Below are 20221 nucleotides of genomic sequence, written 5' to 3'. Positions count from 1 at the left end.
AATTCTGCACTGAAATCCATTTCTCAAAAGAGCAAACAGATTTTTTTATATTCAATTTTGAAATCTGACATGGGGCTAGACATTTTGTTAATTTCCCAGCTGCCCCATGTCATGTGACTTGTGCCTGCACTTCAGGAGAGAAATGCTTTCTGGCAGGCTGCTGTTTTTCCTTCTCAATGTAACTGAATGTGTCCCAGTGGGACATGGGTTTTTACTATTGAGTGTTGTTCTTAGATCTACCATGCAGCTGTTATCTTGTGTTAGGGAGCTGCTATCTGGTTACCTTCCCATTGTTCTGTTGTTAGGCTGCTGGGGGGGGGGAAAGGGAGGGGTGATATCACTCCAACTTGCAGTACAGCAGTAAAGAGTGATTGAAGTTTATCAGAGTACAAGTCACATGACATGGGGCAGCTGGGAAATTGACAAAATGTCTAGCCCCATGTCAGATTTCAAAATTGAATATAAAAAAACCTATTTGCTCTTTTGATAAATGGATTTCAGTGCAGAATTCTGCTGGAGCAGCACTATTAACTGATTCATTTTGAAAATTTTTTTTTTCCCATGACAGTATCCCTTTAACATATTTAAATGGTACAACAGAAGGGGTACCAATAGGGTTGGCACCTTTTCTAGAAAAAAATACCGTACTTCCTATATATATATATCTTTTTTCCCTGTTAATAATATTGGGATCAACCGTAATTTTTACCGGCCAGCGAGATGGCAACCATAGGTACCAATACCCTTAAAGTATTATGTGATCATGTATGTAATCCAGCATACAAACATTTCCAAGCAGAAGCTTTACCTGCAGTTCAAAAAGTAATAAATCAGAACTCAAAACATTATTTAATTTTCTAAATCAAGCATTTTTAAAAAGGTCATTTTTTTGTCTAAAACTACAGGTGTGAAATCTATTATCCAGAAGCATGCTATCCAGAAAGCTCCAAACTAATGGCAGTACCATCCATTAGTAACTTTGAGGCATAGTACTTCACATTATGGAAATAAACCCATATCTGGAAAACCCCAGATGCCAAGCATTCCAAAAATAATTCCTATACCTTTACTAGTTGGAGCTATTATTTCCTCATTATTTTCTATAGAAAATCATACCAGTTCAGCACACTTGTAATAATAATATGACTGAATATACTGTAGATCTTTTTGTTCAGTGGATTTGCAATATTTGCTTTAAATATTAATGCATACATGCCTTACAGAGCTTTCATTGCTGTGTGTACTTGAGCCATGAACATAGTTAAGTCCTGATCGCATCTCGTTTGTTGATGCACTTCATTGTAAAGATTCTTAAGGTATCCAGAAGTATCCAGAAAGCATCCAGAAAGCTCCAATTTATGGCACTGCCATTTCCCATATTTTTCATTTAAATAAGGAATTCATGGGGGCCCATTTATTTAGCTCGAGTGAAGGAATAGAAGAAAAAAAACGTAGAATTTGGCTACTTCGACCATCGAATAGGCTACTTCGACTACGACTTCAAATCGAACGATTCAAACTAAAAATCATTCGACTATTCGACCATTCGATAGTCGAAGTACTGTCTCTTTAAAAAATACTTCGACCCCCTAGTTCGCCACCTAAAACCTACCGAGGCCAATTTCAGCCTATGGGGAAGGTCCCCATAGGCTTCCTAACAATTTTCTGATCGAAGGAAAATCCGTCGATGGATTAAAATCCTTTGAATCGAACGATTTTTCCTTCGGTCATAGGAAATGCGGTAAATCCTTCAACTTCGATATTAGAAGTGGAAGGATTTACATCAGCAGTCGAATATCGAGGGTTAATTAACCCTCGATATTCGGCCCTATGTAAATTTGCCCCATAATGCTTTTTTTACAGATTTGCATTTTTCTATAATAATTAACAGAGTTGTCCCCATAAGTAATGAAAGCTGCAATGTTTGCCCAGAAGTAGTAACCTGTAGCAACCAATTAGTTATTTGTTTTTAAACCAGTGATCAGTAAACACTTCTTGCTGATTGGTTGCTATAGGTGGATATGCATTAGTAAACTTTGCACCTTTTAATACATTCTGTAACTCCCTAAGTACCTTGTACCTGTAATGACCAACATAGCATAAATCCAAACTAATGGAAATACCATCCATTAGTAGGATTAAGGCACAGTACGTCACATTATGGAAATACACCCATATCTGGAAATCCCCATTCCAAACATAACTTGTGAAGTGATTTACAAGAAATCAAAGTTTGGTAATTTTTCAATCATTGAACATGCCAATTTTCAAAAAAAAAAAAAATATCAAACACATCAAGTAAGCAGGATAAAAGTATTAATGTAGGATAAAAATAATAATGAAAATGTGATCAGAATCACTTTTAGGATCACAGATTTGAATAAGCGGAGGAGGTATCCATAAGTCCATCAAGCAAAAATAAAAAGCATAAAAAGATAGTTCCAAAATGTTAACTGTGTTCATATCCTGATGTATTGCAGTTTGTTATCGATGGAAGAAGGCAAAACAAATCTTGTTAAGGTTCACAGAGCGGTAAAATGCAGGAAAAGGGCCCAAGGCACAAGCTTCTTACACTCCCACAGTTCCACCTATCTCTAAGCTGTATTCCCTACAGGTTGGGCAGGACAGGCGCTTCCCTTCACTCACCCCTTCTTTTATTATCATTCATTATATGCAAAAGAAGGCGATTAAGGGCACATAAGGCTCTTTAAAGCCCTATAGCTCCTTCTCAGAGCCTGTTGGCAAAGGATCAAGTGTTCTTCCTTGCGCCATTGAGTGCTATTGGCTGCCATTATGTGCCCATTAGTCCTTCCATCTGCAACTGGTAAATAAGCTTTCTAATCATAATCCTTTTCTTTGCTAAATTGTTTCATTCTGAACACTTCTGATTTTTGACAGCATGAGAGGGTCCGCACATGTTGCAAGAATCTTTTTAGTACAAATGTTCAAATTGTGTTTGTTAAAAAATCCTCTATAATAGACCATGGTGGAAATCTGATTTGCACAATATACTGATGTTGTGCCTATTTTAGCACCCCTGCCCTTCTGTACTTGTGCCCACCAGTGGTCACTGGGTTTGTAATCAGTCACTGGTTGCTTAGTGACTGATTATGGTTATGGATTTTTAAAAAAATGAAAACATTGAGACAATCAAACCTGTCCCAAAATGTAAATTCCTGACATGGCTGTTTTGACATTTCTTTAAGGCAATTGGAATTTATTCTTGGTAGTGCAGACACACTGTAGTAATTAGTTATGTTGAATTAAACATATAAAATAGAATCTTCTTACATATTGCACAGTCGGTGATAAAATAAACCTTCCAAACAACTGTTCCTTTCTGCTTACAGTAACATTCCAGCTAATTGATTCACACAGTCTGTCTTGCAAGGCGCTCCTGCCCATTTGCCTTTACAGAATTCATTTTTGGTGGTCTTAAGGTTTTATAATTGCTTCCAACTGAAATTCTAAAATAAATAAAAAAAAAAAAATAAAGGAAGTCTTGCAAATAATGCTTTCCATAATTGCTAGCAAAGAAGTGTGCAGCTCATATATAAAGCCTTACCAAACCACAAAGAATTTAATGTCTATGCTAATGGATTTATGGAGAGGAATAAATGTGAACCTTCTGCTTTACCAGCACAATACTTGCCATGGTATTTTTAGGATTTGTAACTGCATTATATATTAAGCAGATTGACATTGATAGACATGTGTAGACCAGTAGTTAGATTCCCATGATGACTTCTGTAGTAGCTAAGCCCTTTATATGTTAGTAAATTACGAACCTAGCATTCTTCAAACCCAAAGGTGGGTAAACTTTCCCACTTTCCTCCTTTTTTTGGACAGGTGGATGATTATTATTTATCATATTTGTTTCTCCATGTGGGTAATTGTGGCATTGCCAAGGGAATAGTTGTCAAAGGTGTAGTCTTTTTCTACAGCTTGTACTAATGTCGAACTCAGAGAAGTGCAAAGACCTGGTACTTTAAAGGAGAATGAAAGCCCCAATCAATGGGGGTGCCAAATGTTTGAAAGAATGGAGGAAGCAGATTTGCTCGCTCATAAGTCCCCTGGCCGGTACAATTTACTCCTAACAGGAGTTTAGGGCCCTTGCGAGCAAGTGATCCTCTTCCTCTCCTTCTTTTTTACGCACAGTAAATCAAAAAAGACAGCATTTTTGTTAAAGTCTGGCTTCTAACTCTACTGTGCATGCTGTCCTGCGCAAAGAAGCAAGGAAGAGGATCACTTGTTTGCTAGTGCTCTGGGCCAGTATATCAAGTAAGTCATTCATATCTTTGGGGGGGGGGGGGTGAACTAACATTTGGCACCCATTTCCCCCCCATCAATTGGAACTTCTCCTGAGCAGTTTTGTAGTATAAGGCACACAGCTCCTTCAACACTTGAACATTGCCGTTGCTTCATTGAGTGTTTGCAGGTGGACGCTATTAGTGTATCATTAAGGGTGCAAACAACAGTGGCTGAAAAACTAAACTTTATTTTGTTTTCTTGTGGTTGTTCCTTCGTAGGAAATGTACTCCAGTCTGGAAAAAATGACATGAAGTATTTGTTTTGCCATCTTTTCACATAGATCAGCTCTTATTTTAGTTTTCTTTTACATAGATGTCTGTACTTGGCTCAAGTTAATGTGTTTTCTTTACAATATTTTCATACTTACAACTGGTATTTGAAAATTGCTTCATAAAGGATATTTCATTTACGATTTCCCATACATTAGAACTCATGCTGCAGGCAAGGTTTTTAAACAGGAAATAGTGATTTCTGAATTCACATAAACCTAATTGAGCTACCAGTGGCTCATTTACACTCACTCTACACAGCTGAGTTGGCTGGCAATTAAGGGTAAGATTTGTGGGATCAAATATTAATGAAACAAGTTTTCCCACATTTTCAACACTGGGAAAATGTTAGGTTTGTTCAGTTAATTGCAGGTATAACATTGTAAACAAACAACTGAATGGTTGCCATAGGTTAATGCTCATATACACATTTACTCTGTGTTGATAAATGAGCCTTACCTTACCTTACCTCATATTTACACAAGATTTCAGAATAAAGTGTTAAATTATGCCAAAGAAAGGCAAAGTGCGGTTTGTATTCATTTTCACTATTTTCTATCAATTATTCTATAATATATACAATAATCTCACGTCTAGTTGTGTACTAAATGTTTTGTCACTGTTTATTTTAAATGTTTCCACACATTCACAGCTGCGACTGCACTCTTGTGCTGCTTTTCTTAGACATGAGTTCTCACATTTTATTTATTTAGTCATCAGAACCTCCTACTACTAGCTGTGTTCCTTTCCTGTGATGGTCTTAGCCCCAGATGAACCACTGTGTAAGATGAAAGGGTTTATTACCAAAAATGAGTTGGGGAAATTGCTACATTTAGCCATTAGATTGTTCTAGGAGGGTTGAGCTTAGAAGGATTTAAAATGAGACAGGCTATTGGTCAGGAGTGTGCATCATGGAAGGAACATCTTTGAAGGAAGTCAATTTAGAGAAGAACCACAGCCAGCACCCAAGTGAGTGAAAAGAGTGAGACCTAGTCAGCATAGGCTTAGTTTTGTTATAGCACACTGCAGCAGTGTGAGCCAGATCAGGATAGTGAGCATGAGCAGCTTAAAGCCCAACCAAGGAGTGAGAGGGAATAGCTTCCAAGCAGACACCCCACATGTTAGGGTTGACATTAAAAGGACAGAGTAGTGTTAGGCCCTGGAGTGCCTTGGGCCCATCACAAGGGACACATCACAAGTGCCTGGCAAAGCTGATGTCCTGATATCAGCCCAGTAGAGGGGAATGTGGTGACGTCCTCTGGAGTAACACTGGAGGCGAATGGTAATAATGGGAGAGGGAACACCTAAAGTGGTCATGAGTATTACAGTGAAGTTGTGCAACTTATGCTGAACTGACTTTATTGAACTCTTGATGTAACTGTTTGATATGTGAAAAGTATAAAGGTCCTGAATAAAACTATGATAAATGTTACATTGAAAATGCTTCAGGAAGAATAACGTTACAGTTTACAACTACCAACAATCTTGTACTTATTTTCAATGGGAATTACACTTGGACTTTCTCTTGGCCTGAAGCCATAAGGGATATACTCTGCCATATTAATTGTGGTCATCCTAACTGACCTGGCACCTGCTGGGGTACAAACCCCTTTTTGACTCATCTTACTGCTGCAGTTAACTAACAACTGACCTTACCTTTGCTATCCCTGACACTGTTCCTCATGACTGAAGCAGGTGATGGGAAGATGCTATTGGTCTATCAAGGCAAATATATAATGAATGACTACCTAGCTACAGTTCACATGACAATTTAAACTCTTAAATTGGCCAACATTTCCTAAATCAGATTGTCTCATTCGGTAAGCACATACAATAATTACTGCCATAACTAGTATAGTGTTTTGCATAAAACCAAGTAGTTTGTTTCCTCATCTTTAATGTTAACCTACCTGGAACATCAACCCTGGGATTATAATTTCACCTTTGGCTACAAAATGACCAAAATACAGGTTCCTTTAAACTTTGACAGTTGCAAGTGAATTGCTGTTTAGTTTCCATGCTCTTTTTTTAATTGTAATTTACATTTTAAATAGCTTATTTCTGTGTCTGGAAGGCACAAAAACACTTCAGCTTTTGTTTTACTAAAATACGGTAGATATGTATCTAACTATACTTTTCCTACTTTAAATAGTCACCTACATTCAGGTTAGGGCTTGAGTTTGTAAACATCTTGTTATTCCATAGTGAAAGCCTTATACTGTGTTCCCAGGCGCAAATAAAATATAAGACACTGAAGAAGTATTATTGCTCTGCCCTGTGTTCACTTTCACAACTTTAGTTTATTGAGTGTGCCATGTGATTATTTTGCTTGTGAATTAGTATTCAAATTGCACTTCATTGGGAGTCGGATGCCGAACACTGACATCTCAAAGGCATTTTTCGAGAAATCAGTTGGGCATAAGTAAAGCAAGAGGAAACATTTAATTACATTGTTATTACGAGAAGAATGCTAGATGAGGGAATATATGGAGTAAGTGGAAAGAGAAAACCATCACAATAATTTGGTATAAAATGTGTTGGCATTGCCTTTAATAGAGTGCACGCTTGATAGGAACCAAGTCCCGTTATAAAACTACTTTGGTTGGAAAATCACGTTCCATTAAAATAAATCGCAAAAGTCTTATAGTCACGTTATAAGATCTTCTGAATAATCAGGGACATTCATAATAATACATGCAAGTTGCTGAGTGTCACAGATTGCATTCAAATTAAACCCTTCTGGCTGGATTATCTAAAAAATGTCCCCAGGTTTTCATGTGATGTTGTACGCTTTTTTTATGGAAATCTATTGATCTGTAGATATACAGTATACCATTTTGAATAAAATGAATAGTTGAGTTAATAGTTGAAGTTTTGCAGATAATTTTCATTAACAAAGATGGGGAGTTTTTTTTGAAACCACAAATAAACGTATTTTCTCTAAAAACCATGAATACCAAGTACTTTATCAAAAGATCCGAAAATAAAACGTATTCACAAAAAATACTCAATAAAAATACGAAAACCTCTAAAACTTCGAGCTTATCGGACAGTTATATGATTAATATTGAGCCACACCAATTAGATTGGTTATATGTAATGTTTAATAATGTGTATGAAAATTATTTTTAGTAGATTTTAGGTATGGAGATCCAATTTACAGAAAATTCCTCATCCAGAAACCCCTGGTACTATATATTTTTTACCTGTCCAGATACAGTTAATATTATAAATTAAATTTAAATTTCTTTTTTGCCTTACTTTTCAATTCTGAAATAATAAAGCTACTTTCACAAAGGTTAGATCAGGTGAGAAATAAAAAGCATGCTTTTGCTACATATGCAGAAGTATATAGATGTACATACATGTTTTGGTTCCTACAATGCCATGCATTTATCTATAGTAACCCTCTCCTGACAAATATATGTGTCCCCCTTAAAGGGGTTGTTCATCTTTAAATTAACTTTTAGTATGAGATAGAGAGTGATATGCTGAGACAATTTGCAATTTTTGCAGGTTTTAATTTTTATTATTTGAGCTATTTAGCTTTTTATTTAGCAGCTCTCCAGTTTGCAATTTCAGCAGTTCACTTGCTAGGGTCCAAATACCCTAGGAACCATGCATTGATTTGAATAAGAGACTGAAATATGAATTGGGAAAGATGAGTAATGAAAAGTAGCAATAACAATACATTTAATTTTTAGATGGGGTCAGTGACCTCCAATTGAAAGCTGGAAAGGGTCAGTAGAAAAAGGCAAAATTTAAAACTATAAAAAAAAGAAAAAATGCAGTCCAATGGAAAAGTTGCTTATAATCAGCAATCTTATAACATACTAAAAGATACCTAAAAGGTGGACCACCCCTGTAAATATCTTTACATTCCTCAGTAGAATATAAAAAAAAACCTTCTTGTATGAATATAATTATTCTTAATAACAGATAGAATTGCTACTATAAGTTCAGACAGTCTTTCCGCACCAACGTCATTAATGAATAGATGAAAAGAAGCGGCCCAAGGTCATAGCCCAAAGGTATTACACTTAGAACATTTCCATTACTTTCAATTCTCTTCACTCTATTCTTCAGACAGTTTTCTATCCAAGTGCTAACTGCTGGCTGGGATCTCTATTCTTTCATGTACTCTGTAACCTTTTTTTGTGGTACCGTAGAAGGTAAAAACTGTATAGTATATCCTCTGCAACCACCAGATGAAAGTATTTAGTCATTTACAAATGGAAGCAATTGGATTGTCTGACAAGCGCAGTCTCAGTCAGATAAAGCCAAGCAAGCTCACACTTGTTATGAACACACAGTCAACTAAATCCCAAGGTTGAATATGAACCAAATAAGATGGTCTGAATTAACTTGATTGTCCTGGGTGGATTGTTGCAATACCTGATGTGTATACCTATGATCCATGCATATTATAGAGCAGTGATCCCCAACCAGTGGCTTGTGAGCAATATGTTGCTCTCCAAACCCTTAGCTGTTGTTTCCAGTGGCCTTAAAACAGGTACTTCTGAATTATTGGCTTAAAGGCAAGCTTTAGTTACATATAAAACAGGTGTACTGCCAAACAGAGCCTCCTGTTGGCTGCTAGCCCACATAGGAGCTACCAATAGCCAATCATAGCCCTTATTTTGCACCCCAGTGACTTTTTCCATGCTTATGTTGCTCTCCAACATATTTTTACATTTGAATGTGGCTCACGGGTAAAAAAGGTTGGTGACCCTATACAATCTAGTTGTCAGTGGCAGAATGATCTGTAGTATATATCAATATTTGGTCAAACAGTTCAAGCTCTGGATCATATGGACACATGAAGCCACAGAGGACTTGATCTCTTTGTTCGTGTAGTTATTCATAGACAGGTTTACATTGTTTGGTGTATTTCCACATGGTTTTAAGCGGTATCTTCTTTCCTTTGGATTTTGGTCCTGCCACAATCAGTGAAACGCAGTATCATCTTACATTTTTAGTTCTTTGATGCTGGGTGTTGTATGCATGCCATGCATATCCTCCAGATAGACTGTGAACATACAGAGGGTTATTTATTAAAATCCGAATGTTAAAATATTGGATTTATTATACCCTGATGCTGTAAAAAGCCACAATCTGAAAATCCGCAATCTCAGACCTGCAGAAGTCCTGTATAAGTCAATGGGAGAGGCACCTATATCAATTTGAAGTTTTTGTGGTCTGCTCTGGGTTTAACCCGAAAATCAGACTTTTTCTGGGTTTTCGGGAGAAAATTCAAAAAATTTGAGCAATTCAGGGGAAAAAAGCCTGAAAAAAATTAAGCAATTTGGAGTTTTCCCTCTATTTTATTGTGTTTTAGTGCAATTTGATTAAATTGAGTTTTTGTATTAATAAATAAGCTAAAATCGGGCATGCGAGTTTGGTCATATAACCCCCACAGCTTGATTGTGTTTTAACTTTTCAGCTCTGTTGTGCAAGCCTTTTAAGTATGCACATAACATAATAAGAAGCCAATTAGGGAGCTTCATGTATGGAGTGGGATGACATTGGACAAGTGTTCTGCTTTACTAATGTAGTTCTTATTTATTTTATTTTCAAACAATGCTATGATTTGTTTATAATACAGGGCAACCCTTGACCACTTGGCTGTGCCTGTCCTGGCTGTGGTGTAGTGGCATGCAAATATATGAATGATTGTAAGCTCATTTGGGCAGGGTTCTCTTCAACTCTTGGTTATTGATTGGTTTGTATGTAATTCTGTATGTTCAGTGTATAAGCCTATTGTACAGTGCTGTGGCACTTTATAAATAATAATAATAATCATAAAATAATGATGTACATCTGGGACAATACCAACCTAACACTCGCACTGGCCCTAGGGATTTCAAAAGAACCTCTAGTATTACAAAGTCTAATTTTTAGTGAAGTTGTATCTAGTCCTGCATTATATACCTTTCACACAAGACAAACAGAAGGGAAGAGGGAGCTTCAGAATTGGAAGGTGAAGGTCATTTTTGACATCCTTTTAGCATGATTCTTGCCGTTGGAGATATGATCTTAAAACTACCTGATGGCTTGTATAAAGTATGGGGCTCCTCTTTGCCACTGCTCTATGGGCATATCTGGGACACAGCCAAACCAACCATTCTTTAGGGATTTTACAAGCAACCCTGGTATTACAAATGTTCATTTTTGGAATTGTGCCGCTATCATAAATTATTCACACTGACATTTTGTTTTAAAATACATCACAATGTCATCTACATTACAAATTGCAGTTCTAGGTTACAAATATTATTTTAGAGGCAGTTAGCGAAACGCAAACAGATCATCTGCCTCCATTACTTATTGGTTAGAAAGTGTGAACTAGTGAGCAACCATAATAGACACTTTCAGAGAATCTTTGAATTGTTTTCTCAACTCCGACACAATCTTACTTTCAGGGTTGGTTTATTTTGGTAAAGGTCTCTACCGATGGCAAGAAGTAAACTTGCATAGTCTTTATGCCTCATCTGATTATAAAGCTGCATGTCTTTCTGCTAAATCACTTGTGCTGTATCGTGGGTGGTCAAGTAAGGCAGGATAATTGTTGACGGCTGAATGTAAAATCACAACGGCAGTCTGTTTTTAAACCCTTTCCTTCAGAGAACTGTTTGTATGTAAACATTTAACCAAGCCACATGAGCCAGTGGGTAAACTATTTATTGTAAGAAGCTGTTTATAATCTTTTTCTGGCACCCAGTCATACATAATTATGTATGGCTTCAGAACTAATAAATGATGAAGGCAGGCTGAAAAATTCCATCAAGCCTACGTATGGTCATTATGCTACATTAACATAAACCACAAGAACTTTGTATGCAGCTTACCCTGTCTGAATGTATGGATTATTATTAATTGCATTCATGACTGTTTTCATTAAGCAAAATGTCTAGCATTTTACAAAATATTAACGTTAATCTACAATCCAATTCAATAAAAACTGCAATTAAAGCTTCATTATTCATTTATTTGAAACCCACAAAACACAGGAAATGTAGCAATTAAGCTTGCGCCCAACTGAAATGTGCTAACCCTTATTACAGCTTTGTAGTGAGATCATGACTCCAGTCAAATGACAAAGGCCATGAATAATGATGTCACTCACATAAAGGGCTAGATTCAATTCAGTGAGAAAAAGTTTCAACTCGAGATGCAATTAAATTTAGAAAATCGTCTCAAGGTTTATCATATGAAAACTTTATTCAAGCAAATGAGAAAAAACTGGAACCGAATTAAGAGAAAATGTTTTGAATCTCGTGAGTTTTCACGTGATAAAACATGAGATATTCTCACTGGCCCAAAATGTCATAAACCCATGTCACCAGTCTAAAGACTTCCCCCTAAACATTGTTGTCGCTTTTACTTATTTTTTTATTGCATTAATCTTAGGATATATATTGGCAAATTCTTGGTTTTCTCAACAATTTCACAAGTGATAAGTAACAGATGCCAATGGGATTTATATTTATGCTTGACCAACGGCTTTGGCATGATTCTCCACTCAGTCCTCTGCCAAACCTCTCCTTACAGCGCATTTGCAGGACAGTATTTATGTATGGGCGGATCCTGGCAGAAAGGTGTACTCCTCTTAGCTCTGCCATTAGATTTAGGTGCAAGTGTCCGCCAGTGGTCTAGGGGCAATTAGGTGGCTCTGCTGGCCCCTGGCATGGTCTGCATGCACTTGGCCATCTGGAGGGCTCACCTCCCTCAGAGGAGTGGAGTGCACATCTACTCTCTGGGAGGTTGGCAATACAGAATGTAAGATATTGAAAGGCTCAGATTTATTTTCCATAAAGGTTTTGCACAAAGGAAGAAAGTTCTCATAAGTAGAACTTTTATAAGAAAGCAACATTTAGGGGGTTATTTATCAAGGTCCGAATCTCAATATCGGCTGCTATAAACTCCGATCTAACCCACTCGGGTTTTTTAACGCTTATTTATTATTACATTTTCCCGAAAATTTGATTTGCGGGAAAAGCTCAGATTTTCAGGATTTTTATTCGTGAATTTTTTGGAGTTTTCACCCGAAAGCTCTGAAAACATTGTGAAATTGCCCGAAACCCCCGACACATCCAAAAATCAATGGGACTGTTCCCATTGACTTTCTATGCAACCTCGACAGGGTTGAGATGCCGTGGTTTTATATTCGGGCTTTTTAGCCCTCAGGGTTTAATAAATTCCGAAAAATTCGTGATTTTTTTTAAAATCTGATTTTATAAAAAAAAAAATGGGTATTCGGAGCTTAGTAAATAACCCCCTATGGGTCTTATTTATCAAAGTCGAAATTAATCTGACAATTTTAATGAAAAAAGTCCAACCAAACTAGAATCCACAATTAGACCTTATTTATTATTTTTAAAAAAATCACGATTTTATTGGATCAGTGACAAACTTTTCTGACTTTTTCCCGAAATCGCCCGAAATAGCACGAAAATCCGATTGTAGCACGAAATATCAGGATTTTCAGGCTAATTCCAACACAGACTACCGAATAGGATAGGGACCTCTCCCATTGACTTATATACAATCTCGGCAAGTCTGGGAAGGCGCAATTTCGGATTCAAACTTTTTCCATCCTTGGGGTAAAATAAATCTCTAAAGATTTGAGGTTTTTTTCCACTGAAAATGAATATTTTATAGTTAAAAAAAACTAAATTTTTTTAGTTTCTTGGATTCTGACTTTAATAAAAAAAACACCTTAGAAAAAATAGAAAAAATAGTTTTCTATTTCAGATAAATTTGATGATAAAATGTGAATAAAAAGGTGCCTGTTTTCATGAGCATTGTTTATGCACACACAGATTAAGTGCTCACAGCAATTTGTGGAGCCGCAATATAATGCAAAAATATAATTCACAACTCACAGACAAGCACCAGGCATCAGATACCCAGTCATGGGTAGGGACCCTTTGAACATGGCCTAACCAGATGAGGGCTAGAGGCTACTGGTAGCTGCTCTTGAAGTGGCATATAGTAAGAGCAATTCATTGAGAAGCTTTGGCTCTAGTCAGAAGTGTAGTGGGTTAGTACCCTTAGTCTGCTGTATGTGATATTGGAGACACCTAGAATTCCCCAAATTATGTTTATAAACCATTAGCTGTTCAGGAATCACGGACACTCATCTGAGTGCTAAATATGGATTGTGTTAATAATGTAAAATGTGTTTTGTTTGCAGTGTTCCTATAAGGTTTCTCCTAACCCGAGATAGTGTTATATGTACTTACCATGACAAATATTGTTTAGTTAATTATTACTTTAACACTACAGTATTTACCCTGGCAGCATGCTTGATTTTTGGAAAGGCCACAAAGACCAAGGCCTAGTCCAGCACTTGCTCCTTTGTTTAATCCTATTGTCCCTGGAGACTGAGCACAAAGGTCAAGGTGTGGAGATGAGCAGGGTGTTCTCAGCTTTACACTTCAAAAATATGGTAACTCTTACTTTAGCAAAACGTTACTAGAGACATTGGGAAAGCTGAAGGGTGCAAAATGGATATCTGTGCTTAAATATGTATGATTCTAGACCATAACTCATGAGCAGCTGCTGAACTAAAAATATCTAAAGATAAAACTCTCAGTTCCTGTCTCTGCGCCGTTTTAAGTTTAGCTTTCAGGTTGGCCAGTCCTTATTTTTGTAATAATTATCTTACGTCCCTACCACACCACAGCTTTAGACATCAGGTTGACCAGTCCTCATTAATGTATTCATTATGGTACATCTCTACCACACAGCAAGTTTTGGTTTTAGGTTGGTCAGTCCTAGTTTATGTATTAATTTTCTTACGTTTCTACCACACCAGTCCAGTTAGTCAGTCCTCATTTATGTATTGATTATCTTATGTCTCTATCACACCATAATGTTAGACTTCAGGTTGGTCAGTCCTCATTTATGGAGATATCTCATAACCCATAACAACATTTTCTAGAGCCCTTTCTGTGTAATTCCAACCCTTGTGGTTTATTTGATTTATTGAAGCTTCATACAACCCTTTCCACTGACACCTATTTAGAAGACATACCTGAATGCTAGAACGTGAGGCTGCCGGTTCACCCTACATGGGGAGCAGTGTAGAAGTGACTATAAACTAACCATGAATATTAACACCTGTCACAGTACGGCACAAGTTACATTCTGTTTTTTATTCTTTTACAGGACAAAGTACAGCTGCAACAGGCTGTATGCGAGGGCACTGCTATTATCACCGCGTTGATAAAAGACAGGAACCCTGCACTCGTGGGACAAATTATGGTTGCTTAAAAGCTCTCTGGTTTCAAGAAGTATACATTTACACTGGTTTATTGTTATGCTTTATTGATTAAATGGAAAAAGCACTACCATTTGGGAATCATTTCTTTCAGACCAGGGATTACATTGTATCTGTTTATATAACATGTACCCCGCATAGTACGTATGTTCAGGCCTAAGTGTCTGCAAATGATATTTGCTGCTATAAACATTGGGAATATTTTTAGCCTTCTTAATCTTAATGGGCTGGTTTTTCAGTAGACTACTAAAATACAGACTCACCATTAATCCATCCATTTTCCAAAATAAGCTTTTGAATTAGAAAAGGTCTGTGTTATTGTTTTTATAAAAATGATTTATGTCTGAAGAGGGACATTGAGAAGAACTGCGTCACACAGAACTGGCCCCATATTTATACTTGTTTATAAAGAGGTAGAAGTCAAGTTTAGATATGCATATTAGAGGATATGACTATGAATCAAAACAATAAAAATTTAAATGATGATAAAATTAAAGCCTCATGGTCAATAATTTTTATTTGTTGCTGATAACCAGATGGTATTTTCAGCTGCAGGACAGAAAGAGGTAGCAAATGAACACTCAGGGGCCCATTTACTTTGCTCGAGTGAAGGAATAGAATAAAAAAACTTAGAATTTCGAATGTTTTTTTTGGCTACTTCGACCATCGAATTGGCTACTTCGACCTTCGACTATGACTTTGACTTCGAATCGAACGATTCGAACTAAAAATCGTTCGAATATTCGACCATTCGATAGTCGAAGTACTGTCTCTTTAAAAAAAACTTAGACCCCCTACTTCGCCACCTAAAACCTACCAAGGTGCAATGTTGGCCTATGGGGAAGGTCCCCATAGGCTTTGTAACAATTTTTTGGTCGAAGAAAAATCGTTTGATCGATGGATCCTTGGAACGATTTTCCGTTCGATCAAACTATTTGCGGTAAATCCTTCGACTTCGATATTCGAAGTCGAGGGATTTACATTCGGCAGTCGAATATCGAGGGTTAATTAAATAAGTAAATCTGCCCCTTATAATTCGACAACTATAAAAAGTGAAGACCAACTGAAAAGTCGCTAGAATAGGCCCATTTAATTGAAAAAACTGTTTTTTCACATCAAAATGTTAGGGCAATTGGGCAACAAAGAAACCCGTCAGCCATCACCTTAAAGGAGTTAATTTTTAGTATGATGTAGCGAGTGATATTCTGAGGCAATTTGCCATAGCTTTTCTTTTTTTTATAATAAGGAGTTATTTTGTTTTTTAATCCTCAACTCTCCAGTTTGCAATATTGGCAGCTGGGGTCTAGATGACCTTAGCAACCATGCATTGATTTGAATAAGATACTGGAATATGAATAGGAAAGGGCCTTATATAAAATAGCAATAACAATAGATTTGTAGCCTTACAGAGCATTTGTCTAGAGGGGTCACTGACCCCCATTTGAAAGCTGGAAAAAGTCAGAAGACGTTGCTTAGAATTGACCATTCTTTAACATCTTAAGAGTTAATGTTAAGGTGAACCACTCCTTTAAGGGTAGTAAAATGGTATAAGTATTTTCTTCACACTGAAGGAGAAGAAAATAAAGTGAATTCAAACTGAGAAAGAGGTAAAAGCAATTAGGGAAACAGCACCATGAGCTATTATGGTAACAGACAATTAGGGAAGTGTGATCACAGGCATAACCAGGGGGCCCCCAAAATATATATACATAATATAATATATCAACATATATATATATATATAATATATATGTTGAGACACAACAGGCAAGGTTTGTAAGTGAACAGTGAAATATGGAATCCTATGTAACTCCCCCTGTCGGATGTGCCCTATTCATGGGGGAACCACATCTTTTCTGGTCAAAAATACCTGCAAAAAGTGCAGGCAGTGTGCAAAATTGCATGAACCTGGTGCAGGTTTATTTGCACTTTTGCAGCCCACCTTGCACTCGTAGATGAGGCCCCATATCTCTTTGCGACTTATGTTAAGCTATTATTTTAATTCCTGTTGCAAAGCCAATTTATTCTAATGAAATAGCTGTGATAAAGTGGCTTGGTGGGCTGCAACAACTAATATGTAAACACACTAAGCTAGTGGACCATCTATCTCTATATTATGATTAGCATGTTTAAACTGAATCTGTGTATACAAAGGATGAAGAGTCATTGCACGAAATAAAGTCAGTGGGATTCATCTGATTACTGGAGGTGGGGTAATATAAGCCAAGGAAGGAAACTGGATGTTTGTAATCCATTTAGGAGTGGCCGCTTTAGTGCCAGATGAAAGTCATCCAGTTGTAACTGGTAGTTAAGTGATATATATATTTATACAAAACCTTTCAGTGGTTGGCACCAAGATGTTTTTCCTGCAATTGTTCTTTTGAAAACTTTTTCAGCAACCTGGAAAATGACATATATAAAACATCAAAATGGTTCGAAGATCTGTATTGCAAAGTTATTCCATTCAGTTAAAACAAATGGAATGAAATAGAAAGTATGAAATGGAGGCCTAGCTCCATCTAGTGCTAGGTCTGGAAACTGTAAATGGGATGCTTTTAGTTTTCACTATGAGAATTTCAGGAGAACTCACAGTACTGACGGGTATCGCTTTAACATCACTGACGTAAGTGGGCCCAGCAACCACCAAAAATCACCACGCCAAAGCGTTTGGAAGGAGGGGAATACTTGTAAATGTATATAGTTAAAAACGTGCATGGTATTGTTTACTCTGGCCTCTTATCTTTCCCTCTCCTAGGGTAAAGGTACATGGAGCATTTTTCCTGCCACTGCCATGTGATGGGCAAAACACTCCTGTCTACCTCTCACCATTTCTATTATACTACTGAAAGTGCCCAGGCTAACAAAAATGGAGCTCCTTTCACTGACTCCAATAGGGCATTAATATTAGGAGTCGTTTTGACTGCTACTATTCTCTGCAGAGGTAGGGTCGATACTATGGGCTGTTCAGTTAAAAACTGCCTGTTTAAGATTTAGAGTCTTGAAAGTGGGACAAATCTTTGCAGATAGGAGCCCCCAAAGCCCGGATAACTGCCCATTGTTTCATGGCTCCCCCTTACATCATCAGACCCTCCTAGGGTTGCCACATGTCTGGTTTTGAACTGCAGTCTCAAACACCACAGAATTTCAATCTTTACCAGCATTCTTTTACCATAGAATTCCATATATGTTAGCCCTGGATTTTTAGGACATATCCTGAGTGTGACCAAAAAAAAAAATGATCCAGATTCAGTTCCATGAAGGCTGACTTCTGTGGAATGTTTAAGTTTAAAGGGATACTGTCATGGGGAAAAAAATTTTTTTCAAAAGGCATCAGTTAATAGTGCTGCTCCAGCAGAATTCTGCACTGAAATCCATTTCTCAAAAGAGGAAACAGATTTTTTTATATTCAACTTTGAAATCTGACATGGGGCTAGACATATTGTCGATTTCCCAGCTGCCCCATGTCATGTGACTTGTGCCTGCACTTCAGGAGAGAAATGCTTTCTGGCAGGCTGCTGTTTTTCCTTCTCAATGTAACTGAATGTGACAAAATGTCTAGCCCCATGTCAGATTTCAAAATTGAATATAAAAAAATCTGTTTGCTCTTTTGAGAAATGGATTTCAGTGCAGAATTCTGCTGGAGCAGCCCTATTAACTGATTCATTTTGAAAAAATTTTTTTTTCCCATGACAGTATCCCTTTAAATTGGTATGTTAAAGGGGTTGTTCACTTTCAGATACAGTAGATCACCAGAAATAACGACTTATTCCAATTACTTTCTGTTTTCTTTGTTTCACTGTTTCTCTAATATTGAAGTGTTAAAGTGTCATTTTTCACCTTCTACAGCAGCTATGGGAGAGGGGGTCGCCGACCCTGTAAACTGTTCCAAATGGATACATTTAATTTATACATTTCTTATCTTTGTCCCTGCTGAGCAGAATCTCTGAGTTTCATTAAAGGCAGTTGTTAGAATTGATACAATAGTTGCTAATACTCCAGAGATGCTGCTGAGAAATGTATTAATTAAATGTTGCAAAATTGTAACAGTTTAGAATCTGCACCTGAGCTGCCAGACTCAAACACCAGTGAAGAACATTCAACTTTAAACTTAGATTTTAGGAAAACAGTAAAAAATAAATAAGGGAAAGTAATTGAAAAACGTCTTTATTTCTGGGGAAAAAAGTGTTTGGAAGGTGAGCAACCCCTTTCAGTCTGCTGCACGGTATTATGGCTTGTCAATAATAAGTAGCAAAGGCTTGTTTATTGGGCTGACCTATTCTGCAGCACTTTACAAACACATCGATAACTGATTTTTACATAAAAATATTTGAGGACCTATTCAATGGGGTAGATTCAGAAACGGGCAAATTTTCGCCAGCGTCAGTTTGCACAGCTCGTACCAGTTCGCCAGTTGCAAATTCGCTATGACTACACCAATTCACTAATATGTGGAGTTTCATCCTTGCCGCGCCGAATGCTGATGACTTTTCACTGGCGTTACTTTGGCAGTGCGAGCATGCGAAGATGCGCTACCGTTCATTTGTGCCTAGCGAGAATTCGCTAGTAATCTTGCGCTTAGATCAATTTGTATAGAACGAGTAATAAAGTTGTATGGAAGTCTTTATTATAAATGTTGGTGCAAATGCTTGAAGTTACCACTTTTTATTACACATGTCCAGGGAACCTAAAGTAAGACAAGAGAGTTTAATATAATGCCCTACACATTAGCCCACATGAGCAAACCGGTTACCCAAAAAAAGTTTGTCAGGACTTTTGCAGCCAATCCCGCTACAAAAAAGGAAAAGTCGCCAGTGTTTTTGGAACTTTAATGCATTTTCAGCACACAGGATATGATGTAAGTGACTGAAGATTGAAAAAGATCTAGCTACTTTTTAACACTTCATCTGGTCTGAGGCAGGGAAGGTAACGTTCAGTAAAATCCACACTGAAATTGTTAAGTAACGGCCCTTCCCCAGAGTGAAAAGTCGCCTGGCGATAGAGTGCGAACGAACGCTAGTGATGATCTCTTTCGCTAGCGAATTGGCGCCTGTTAGTGAATTTGCGATGTCCCTGCAGGTGGCAATGCTGGCGAATTGTCACTAGCGAAAAGTGCAAAGTCACCATGATACTTTTATGGGCAGATTTTGATAAATACCTGCCCCTAAATCATATAGATGACCTACTAAGGAAGCTGGGTATTAGATGTGTAAAAAAAAAACACCTGTGCTAATGTGTACTGTAATAATAGTGTAATTATAATAATATAAAACTAAGTAATACTATAAATAATACATATTAATAAAATAATAAAGCCTCTGACACAAGTATACCTTTTTCAACAAAACTGTTAGTGGAG

At 37.1% G+C, this 20221-nt stretch overlaps 1 protein-coding gene across 1 annotated transcript in view; it reads left to right on the top strand.

Annotated features, from left to right (window-relative positions):
* The window catches only part of crppa.L (CDP-L-ribitol pyrophosphorylase A L homeolog), a 104720-nt gene extending 89364 nt beyond the window's left edge, over window positions 1-15356 (top strand). The window contains exon 10 of the mRNA XM_041565919.1: window positions 14754-15356. Within this exon, the coding sequence (XP_041421853.1) occupies window positions 14754-14858 (105 nt within the window). The 3' untranslated portion in view covers window positions 14859-15356. The remainder of the gene's footprint in view (window positions 1-14753) is intronic.
* The last annotated feature ends 4865 nt before the right edge of the window (window positions 15357-20221 follow it).

Source organism: Xenopus laevis, chromosome 6L (assembly GCF_017654675.1).
Source record: "Xenopus laevis strain J_2021 chromosome 6L, Xenopus_laevis_v10.1, whole genome shotgun sequence".
Taxonomy (NCBI): domain Eukaryota; kingdom Metazoa; phylum Chordata; class Amphibia; order Anura; family Pipidae; genus Xenopus; species Xenopus laevis.
Note: the sequence above shows the minus strand (reverse complement) of the source record. Positions and strands in the feature narration are given on the sequence as shown.